Source organism: Anopheles aquasalis, chromosome 2 (genome assembly GCF_943734665.1).
Source record: "Anopheles aquasalis chromosome 2, idAnoAquaMG_Q_19, whole genome shotgun sequence".
Taxonomy (NCBI): Eukaryota; Metazoa; Arthropoda; class Insecta; order Diptera; family Culicidae; genus Anopheles; species Anopheles aquasalis.
Genome location: NC_064877.1, coordinates 50,872,501 through 50,882,500, shown reverse-complemented (window position 1 = coordinate 50,882,500; position 10,000 = coordinate 50,872,501). Strand labels below are relative to the sequence as shown.

The window sequence follows — 10,000 nt, the reverse complement described above, 5'->3', positions numbered from 1 at the left end:
GTTTCACTCGCACTATACCACTCGCTTAGTTGTAGCACTCAATACCATCCATCACAGCACAGGTTCAACCGAAAAACTTCGTTTGAGCTCTTTTTTCGGTACACTATATCCAACTGAGCTACTAGCGACTTAACCCTGTCGCGAACGGTAGAATACTGTTTCGCAGTTTCAAATCGCGTTCGACGTTGGTTTACGTTCGGTAGCGAGCTTGAGCTCACGGTTTTTATGTAATCAACATAATGATCGCTTCTCGGCTAGCTTTGCGCAACCAGATGATTTTATTAAATTTGTTTGCTTGCTTGTGCTTGTCTCTTTGCTTTTTAGTTTGATTTTTTTTAAATATGAATCAAGAATATTTCTCAAATTGTGACGAAAGGGTTTTCTATACGTAACTTTTTTTTAAACTTTCCTAATTCTACCGTTTGTCTGAAATATGTCTGATCATAAAATATGTTGGCAAAATTCCTGGAACTGCTTAAAAAGCAATCATTATTCCAAAATGGACCACACAAATTTACAATAATCGTATAATTTGAGATGCACGTATAATGTGCTACCAGTTTATTGTATTTATAAAATAAATATCTCACTTTCTTCATGTGAGTTAAGCTTTTTTTTTGCTATGTTTAAATCATTTTCCAACACATACTCAATTTATTCTTCAGTTCATTGCATTTAAAAAAAAGTCATAATTTATCATGAGTCATGAGTTTCTGCTAAAAAAGAACCATAAGCAAATGCTTATCTTCAATAATCTATATCGGTGATACAATTCTTGATTGATAACAAGACACATTGCTCTCGTTTTAAAATATTTTCATGTTATCAATATTTTCAATATTCTTCTTACATTCACATAGCATGCACAAAAGCAAGAATGACAATGGTTAGCCATACTAAAGGGGGATCTTGTACTCAGTATACAAACGATTTTCTTTCCACCAACTGACTTAGGGAGAAAACAACGATCAAGTTATTACTAAATTGCATATTTATTTTCTTGAAGTTGTATAAACTTAATCTGTAAAGCAAATAGTTAATATATTCCGTTTTTGAAGATTCAGCTTCATTTCCATGAAAATTTACTTCCCATGGTCCATTTAAGCCGTGATCAATATTATAGGCAAACATTGTGTAACCAACAGCGCTTTCCCAGGTCAATGGATAATTAGTTTGCGCACGTAGTCATAGTCTTATTGCAGTGGGAAACTAAAAACAATGAGCAGACGGACAAGGAAAATCGCTATTACTATAAAACAAATCTTTTCATTTCCAAATTACAGATCGTCATTTATTGGAACAACATATTTATAAAAGGTCATTCTCGTAGGATCGGATTTGCTCAGAAATTTGTGAAAAATCGTGCTGATGAAGTGCAATTTCTCTCAACGCTTTTTTAGAGACAGGTGGAACATTATTATCAGTATCGCATAACAGCATAAAGCATATGTCGTAAAACAAAAGTCGTTCATCCGTTGGTTAGTAACTAAAATCCGTGTTGTCAAACAAAATGTGTTTTAGACCTGTTTCGTAAATTTTCTTTTTTTTTACTAACAATATTGAATTGTTTTGCATTTATATTCAAATTCAGAACGAGTAATAAGTTGAACTGATTCCATGAAAAGTTATAACCGGATTCCGAAACGTGTGCCGATTTAGCTGTTAAGGAGGTATACCAGTATTGTAGGTAGCAAGCGATCGTCCAAAGGATAGCACCAATTGGTGCGGTTCTGTTTCTTAACTCGATAATCAATCGTTTATGTGCAAGCTTGCAGTAATCGCGTATCCTACAAACAATTACCATGTGCTCGAAGTAAATTGAAGTATTAATTTGTCATCAATCCAATTGAATTATTGTGAAAATAAAAGGTTCAGAATGCGCGGAATGATACTTCTAAACAATTTATTTTTACTCGGAATCAGACCAAACACAGTCAAATTCTATGTCAACCTGCAAAATAGATTATCTATAAAAGTACAAATACTAGTAAGCCTATTCAATCGCGCCTTACCTGTTTGTCATCATTCTTGTCAGGGGTAATCGAATAGTCCAATCCTACCGTTACTTCCAGCGTTTTAGCAGAATTCAACACTTCAATAATGAATGCTTCTTTTTCCTTTGAGTAGCGGTCAATAACAAACGAAGAACATGCAACACATTTTTTAAAACGTTCAGTAGCAGTAATCATCGTTGATTGGGTGGAAATATTTCCCCGTATAGAATGCGGTAGGATGCCTAATATGCCTTCTGGTTCTTGCCCAATGCTAGCAGGATCACTGCGTGGTGTGCGATAATATGCTGGGGCACCAAATCTAGAAAATGTTGGTAGATCCGAAAAAAAATCAATCGTTTTTATACCAGTAGTTGCATTAAGGATAATAATATATATTATCTATATAACATTAACAAAAATTACTGATTTCTGTTGCACTTACCCTTGAGCATGTTGTACCAATGATACCATAAGCTCTACAGCCAAACCAGCAGCGATACTGGAAACAGCTGGTCTAGTAACTGTACACTGCTGATCTAACGTACGATCCTTCAACGACTGTAAAAAAATAAATAGAGCAATGGGAATAAGTTTCATATTTAACATCAATTGGTAGAACAATTGGTTTACATATTTAAAATCTTAAGCCTGTCTTCTACTTACATTTCCAGGTGCCACAACGTCGTTACAAAAATAGCAACCCAGATTGCCACCATCGATACGTATGAATCCGTTTGATGTGTCCTGCATGTTACCTTGCGATTGCAATTTTGAAGACCGATACCCATGCCGCATTACCACGTACGAATCAAACCCGAGCGCTGCATTGATCGCTAGCTATATATAAAAAAAATATATTAAACATTCATCGCAGTTTCGCAAGAGCAACGAAGATACAAATGTGCAGCTTTGCTAGTATTACTCTCTAACAAGCCAAATTATACTTATCAGCGGATGAGCATTTTAGAAAACTTACCTTTCCATGAAAAGCCGCCAGCATTGATGGTAGCCAACGGCTTTCCCTCGAATCCGTCAAAAGAAATATTACATCGTGCTCTTCTATTAGCTTCGTCATTTTTTCCAGTACTGCTTTTATTTCGCCAATACCTGTCGTGTTATCCACGGGATGTCCAGGCATTGGAATAAGTATATTTTCACCGGAAGCTGTCTTTAATAAAATATATGATATTTTTTTAATAAACTAATACAATCACTCCAGATACTGTAAAAGTCTTCTTACTATAGCAGGATTGATCTCCTTAAGCCGATCAGCCGCAGTTGAAGCTTTTGGTTTGCCACCGTTCAAGGCATCTTCGTACCGGTACAATGTTTGGCGAACAGGATTTGAAAATGATACTCGTCCATAATCGACGAATGTTATCGTATTGATTCCCCAAGCCTGTGTAGTAATAATTTATTAGTTTCGCAAATTTATTTATTTATTTCGCAAATTGGGTCGATCACTTGACCATTACAATCATTACTGATCAAACTGACTACACATAAAATGTGTGCGACATAACAATTATACCAGCAAAACAGAGTCAAAAGCGGACAACGCAAAGTGAGGACGAGAAATAATTATACGACGATACGATAATCGTAATCTGCCAGCCAGTGCAAGGAACAGACAACATGAATCAACATCGCCAACACACGTGAAGAATCAACGTAGGCAGTTAAAATATTAGACACTGAAAGGCCTCATGTCGATTGCGCAGCCTCACGACGATGCTCGAGTGCCCGTAGGCCTAGCAAAAAGATCGCATATTGTAGTCTAGAATGTTAAGTACTGAATACCAGATGAGCTTGAGAAGAACTACTCTAGTCTCATAATATATACACTGAAATCTGGCCGACAAACACTGAAATTGTGAGAGCCACACGATAGACGCAAACTCAGTACTGAACGAAAAAGTACTTCGATTTAATACACATGACATAACTAAACTCGAAGCTTGTGCGAATGACGAACTAGACTTAAACACATGCTGAAAACGTTGGTACAATATAATAGACAGATAGGATAGTAAAAAATAACAATATGTTAAGAAAAAAAAACAAATTATTAACATAACAAACAAAAAAACAAACATCGAACATACCATCAATGATCTAGCGACATTGCATCCTAGGGTTCCCGCACCCAGAAGCAAACAGCGTGTTGTATTGATGGCTTTTAAATCCAGCGTAGGAACAAGTCTCCATTTCATTAACCTTAGGTTTAAATTAATCGCATTTTCTGCAACGCTAAAATATCCAACAATTATATACATGTAACATTTCACGATTTTTTCTAGTAGCATTATACCATTTTGGCGCCATATTCTCCACCAACGACACGAACCGGGGAGCATATCGGCCAGCATCGTTGATTTCCCAGCCCACCCAATCATCTATGTCGGCTAGATTTGATATATGTTTTGGAAGCGTAATGCTCGCACTGAAAAAGGAAAACTCGCCGGGGCTGGCATTACACACTCTAATCCATCTTGTCGTTTTCTCTGCAATATTTGGACTGTGTGAAAGAGAAATGTAGTTATTTGAATGTGGACAGATTTACAGCCAAGTCAATATAACACTAACCAAGTTATTGTAAGGTAGAACAAAAATTGCCTAACATGCCAGCCTAAGGGCGATGATAAGTCGTCGTTTGCGCAAGGCGTAGTATCATAGAAACAAAAATAGATGTTTTCAAGGTTTTCATCATGGAAATTGGAGCTTGGTTCAGTCTGTCGTATGTAGTTTTGGAGCAATCCGATGCCGACATTCGGCTTATAGATGAAAAAGATTTCAGTTAGACCTTTGTAGTTTTGTTGAGATGATTCTACCCATTCCAAGAAATGTTGTTTAAAACCATCAGCAATAGAAGCTGGTAGTGATGAAAAGCGCTGATGAGAGTAGATCAAGTTCGCAGGAACCGGAAATGCAAACCAATAGTAGAATTTGTAACCCTTCAAATCCTGTAGAAAGACAAAAAAGGAGTTGATGTTGTAATGCTGTTTGCATATGATGCTTAGCTGAAATAAAATTCAAATGTTTACCGAAAATGAAATCACTAAGAACTTCAAAATATCCAAACTGTTCGCCAAACACTGCTGATTGACAAGTTCTTTGTAGATCCGTTGAGAGTGTTCCTTAAGTAATATTTTCTTATCACATTGCTTGAACGATTCGATCGTATTGTAGTTTAGAAAAATGCCTTTACAAACAAAGTCATTTCCACGATGCGCCGCAAGAGTGGTACTGAGAATGCAAAATTCTATATTTCCGGTATCCGGTACAATTTAAGAAAAAGTTAATAATGCATAAGCGCTGTCGTTACTTACGAGTTCAAGGAACTGCAATCAATTTGAAGCAACGGCAATGAACTTTGGGAAAGCTGTAGAAAACCTTGAATCGGTCGTCCATTTTCATCTAGTCGATCGATGTCCATTTTGATATCAACATATTTGTGCCAAAAATCATTATGAACAAAAGAGCTGATCGGTAAAAACTTTAACACTTTCTCATTGTTGCGCTCCATGTTTTGATATTTTCTTGCGATGCAGATTTGGTGTTGTAGATTCCAAGTACCAAACCGTCGTTGCAGGACAAACTGGGACGTAACTATCCCGCTAATATTGAAGAAACACACGCACCAAACTAGTTCTGTGGAAAAGACATGAAAATCAATTAAAGAGAGACTGAGCGCCTAGGAAAAAAGGAAACTAATAGACCAAACAATGCAAGTGCTACAGAGGCTATAGAGAGCGATGATAGAACAGAAGGAAGAATGCGGAAGAATCAGCAGAGGGCTGTCCAAGCCGGTAGATAGTCCTAGTGGAACAAAACGTTCCGGATGGTAGCTGGATGGTTTAATTCAAGCGCAATCGTTTCGTTCCATTCGGTACTAAAACTAGCCCGTAATCTTAATATCAGGAGTCTGTGCCATGATGATGACTGGAAAGATAAAGTGATCGTTATTGAAAAGATTGTTGCAGACTCACAAACCTTAATTCTTTGCCGGAGCGATTTCCTTCGAAATGCCCGGTTATCGGCCACAGATTCCTGCAGACTCTGTGAGTCTAGCGTTGTAAAAGGCTTTATAATCGTTTATAATAATTTCAGTACCACAGATTTCAGTGTTTACGTGTCTGCCAGTGCTCGCTGATCACAACAAATGGCGGTCGCGGATGATGAATACGAGCCCTAAGACAGCGTATTTGAACTACAACCCTGTTTTTCGAATCGAGCCATCTCGCTTCGTCTGGTTTCTGCATGAGAGAGTGGGCGAGCAAAACACTTCTGTGTTTTTTTCTGTGAAAAGAGCTTATAAGTGTGGGAAACTGCAAATTGAGCGCAGAGCACCAAAACATCGAGACGGGAAGATTTGCACCGATTTGAAGATAAAATTTGTGTACTTCTTGTGGTTTGTATCTCATTGTGATTGTGTTGAATCCTTTTTATCAACAGAAATATCCTACTAAGTATCGCACTAAAGACGAGTTGAATACGAATTATTCTGTGCTGTGTTTACCCGCCGGGCAAATCCCAAACAAAATCGGGCATTTTTGTATGGGATTTGTCCGCCGGGTGCGCGGTTTGTTCGCAAAAAGCAAGAGGAAGGAGGCAGCAAAAAGTGAGCTGCGAGTATTAATAATCTTGTTGAAGAATATTGGAATTCTGTTGATCGTTTTACGATTACGTAAGGACATACAATTGCCATGCGATCTTTGAATCCCATAATCAATAATTTGTCAAATTGAAAATGTTTCTGTTGTCCTGGCTTCTACGAGAGCGTGTGATCGTTCGCAGAGAACCCGGTTTGAAGTGGGCTGGAAGAAGGATAACTAACTGATTGATTTTGCTGATTAACAGGTTTCCTCACAATGGCTAGCAACAGCAACGCCGCCGCCGTTAGCAACAACCGCCAATTCGCGTAAGTAAACCAAATGATAGATAGTGATAAGTGGATTGTCCACAAGAAGTTATTGTGTATGCCGTAAAATGATTAGATTTTGATAACTCGCAGAGCTGTTCCCATTAGCATCGATTGATGCTGGCCATGGTCATATGACTGGCTACATGCTAGCGGATCGATGTTCGGCGGGATCCTCTGTTTTTATTGAACCAAAATCATACTCTGTACATGGTTTCCGATGTATTAAATTTTGTTAATGTTGTCTTTCATAAGCCGGCTCTTTAACTCTTCATTTTGTCTTGGTATTCTTTACCCACAATCTCCTGCACGGAAGGAAGATAAAACCAATCGCATCCAACAATATAGAAAGAACAGAATGAAATTCGGTTAGCTCGTAATGAAAGACCGCTTAGCATATTCCTAGATATTCAAAAACCATACGTAAAATGTATTGGATCGGCAAAAAAATAGATGGAAAAGTGGAACATATGCCCGGATCGCCAGATAGTGCGTAGCTACCTGCCCAGTAGAGTGTTGACAATTTATCGAATTTATAAAGAATCGATTTCATAGGGCGATATTTATCGAAAAGAGATCCAATAAGTGTGTCAGAAATTGTGTAGAAAATTATAGGTGATGTAGAAGGGTGAAGCAAAACACGGAAAGTCGATAAAAATCCTTGAAATATATGGTTTTTATTGTCTTTTTCCATTTTTTCTTATAGATTATTTAATTTTTTAGGCAAATAACATTGATTAATCATCTACAATATTTTCAAAGTGTTTCACATGACATTCATAAATTGGAAAACATTTTGTTTTATAATTGCAGGTTGCTGCCCAAAATCGTGAATGGTGGCATTGCTGGAATTATTGGTGTATCTTGTGTGTTCCCGCTTGATCTCGTCAAAACTCGTCTTCAAAACCAGCAGATAGGCGCTAATGGGGAAAAAATGTATAATTCAATGTGAGTATTTATCGATCAGAATAACATTACAGCACCATTTCAATATGATCGTTCAAGAATGTGGAGATAACCGCTGAAGCTTCATAAATGCACACTCGAATCTATATCTTTTTCTACCACCTTGTCACCATGCTAATCAATATCATATCGCATACCCACTTCTTTTAAGGCTGGACTGTTTCAAAAAGACATACAGAGCAGAAGGTTACTTTGGAATGTATCGCGGATCGGCCGTTAATATATTATTGATTACGCCCGAGAAGGCGATAAAACTAGCAGCCAATGACTTTTTCCGTCACCATCTCACCACTTCCAATGGGTAGGTTATTATTTATGTCAATTCGATAACGGAATACGAACTCCATTACTGCTCCTATGCTACTTTTCTTATCATTATATCTGTATACCACAGATCTTTACCAATCACCCGTCAGATGCTAGCAGGTGGGCTGGCAGGATTGTGTCAAATCATCATTACGACACCAATGGAATTACTAAAAATCCAAATGCAAGATGCAGGACGAGTTGCTGCACAGGTAAATACTATACACAATTCTCCATGTTATCTGTGTTTTACTGTTTTTCTTTACTTTGTTTGTAGGTTTTGTAAACTTTGTTTATAAATGTAAATTAATTATTCAAAAAATAATGTTGCTTTCACGTTTATCTCTAGGCAAAGCAATCAGGAAAAGTTGTACCGAAGGTTTCTGCAACCTCAATAGCGTTGGAATTGATTCGGGCGAAAGGTATTTCCGGGCTTTATAAAGGAACTGGTGCAACTATGTTGCGCGATGTATCGTTTTCCGTCGTATACTTTCCACTGTTTGCCACTCTTAATGCTCTTGGTCCTCGTCGTGAAGATGGAAGTAACGAAGCGGTATTCTGGTAATTTACGATACAATGTAAGACTACATTTTTGGCATGAATTAATTTTGTGAATCTTCCCAACAGGTGTTCGTTTCTAAGTGGGTGCGCGGCAGGTTCTATGGCCGCCTTGTTCGTAAACCCTTTCGATGTTATTAAAACTCGACTTCAAGCATTGAAGAAGGCTGAGGGAGAAATGCAGTTCAATGGTGTTATCGACTGTGTTGGGTAAGCTTTGATTCATTTCATTCGGATAATTGATTCGTTACAGTGCTTAATGATACGTCCGTAACAAAAAAAAAACCATTATTTTACAACATAGTTATTTCACGTGTTTAGGATACAACATTTCGGATGACATTAAAAGAATTACACTTGTACTAAAATACTAGCCATCAAAAAATTTACAATTGAATTTTTTGAAGTTAAATAATAGATTTGAAATCATCCCGTGTGTGGCGATCGGATAGGGGTTTTCTGCCAGAATCACATTTTTTATATAGAGTTTTTAATGTTCTCATCAAAATCATGACATATACTTTCATTTTTGATTTTCAGGAAAACAATGAAACACGAAGGTATTAAAGCATTCTTCAAGGGTGGACTATGCCGTATGATTGTTATAGCTCCTCTATTTGGCATAGCACAAATGGTATATTTCCTAGGAGTCGCCGAAGCTCTACTTGGTATGAAACCTAACAAATCTTAAATTAAAGCGTGCGTTTCTGTGAGTCACTCATACTATGGAGCATCAGAAGATATGTGTTCCATTTTTTAAATTTTGTATCATTTTACAAAGGTCTCTCAAAAGATCTATTATGTTTGACGTTGACATAACTAATACGTTTGGTTAAAACTCAATGTAAGTTAGTTTAGACAGCAATTTTCATCAACTGAATCGCGATGAATATGTTATCATCGCATTCATAAAAATACGACCAAGTTTATGTAGCAATCTAGACGAAATAATCTGATTTATTCCATGCATTTGATTTCTGGCAAAGCATTTTTGGCCACTTGGGTATTCTTATTTCCTGTTAAATACGAATAATAATCAAAGCAATATGCAATTATCACAGTGATCAGGTATTGTAAAAAGGTCTATAGCTATTGCTCCTATTCTTTTCTGTTGTTAAATTTTTTTATTCCTTTTGAAGTTTTTTTATAAACAAATTTGGACGACATGATATATGCATGACAGACCGTTGAACCACAGAATGATCTAGTCTGGAAAAAGCGGAAAACACGATGAACAATACACTGAAACATTGTA

At 37.1% G+C, this 10,000-nt stretch overlaps 2 protein-coding genes across 3 annotated transcripts in view; one reads left to right on the top strand and one right to left on the bottom strand.

The window, feature by feature from the left end:
• Positions 1 to 1,037: 1,037 nt before the first annotated feature.
• LOC126570872 (ubiquitin-like modifier-activating enzyme ATG7) lies at positions 1,038 to 6,137 on the bottom strand. Of its 2 annotated transcripts, none has more exons than XM_050228936.1 (12): positions 5,988 to 6,137; positions 5,324 to 5,645; positions 5,039 to 5,240; positions 4,581 to 4,957; positions 4,306 to 4,512; positions 4,100 to 4,244; positions 3,235 to 3,393; positions 2,971 to 3,162; positions 2,658 to 2,831; positions 2,437 to 2,552; positions 2,013 to 2,313; positions 1,038 to 1,209 (listed from the first exon to the last, which is right to left on the bottom strand). In XM_050228936.1, exons 2-12 carry the CDS (start codon positions 5,518 to 5,520, stop codon positions 1,186 to 1,188), a joined length of 2,094 nt encoding a protein of 697 aa, XP_050084893.1. In that variant the 5' UTR covers positions 5,521 to 5,645; positions 5,988 to 6,137; the 3' UTR covers positions 1,038 to 1,185. The 2 variants fall into 2 exon arrangements, with proteins under 2 accessions (XP_050084893.1, XP_050084892.1); XM_050228935.1 differs by lacking the exon at positions 1,038 to 1,209 and adding an exon at positions 1,887 to 1,951.
• A 165-nt stretch (positions 6,138 to 6,302) lies between these two features.
• The window catches only part of LOC126569121 (mitochondrial glutamate carrier 1-like), a 4,459-nt gene continuing 761 nt past the window's right edge, over positions 6,303 to 10,000 (top strand). The window contains exons 1-8 of the mRNA XM_050226008.1: positions 6,303 to 6,405; positions 6,855 to 6,915; positions 7,729 to 7,863; positions 8,033 to 8,182; positions 8,276 to 8,399; positions 8,537 to 8,748; positions 8,815 to 8,955; positions 9,286 to 10,000. The exon at positions 9,286 to 10,000 is cut by the window's right edge and continues 761 nt beyond it. Coding sequence (XP_050081965.1) covers positions 6,866 to 6,915; positions 7,729 to 7,863; positions 8,033 to 8,182; positions 8,276 to 8,399; positions 8,537 to 8,748; positions 8,815 to 8,955; positions 9,286 to 9,436 — 963 coding nt within the window. The 5' untranslated portion in view covers positions 6,303 to 6,405; positions 6,855 to 6,865 and the 3' untranslated portion in view covers positions 9,437 to 10,000. The remainder of the gene's footprint in view (positions 6,406 to 6,854; positions 6,916 to 7,728; positions 7,864 to 8,032; positions 8,183 to 8,275; positions 8,400 to 8,536; positions 8,749 to 8,814; positions 8,956 to 9,285) is intronic.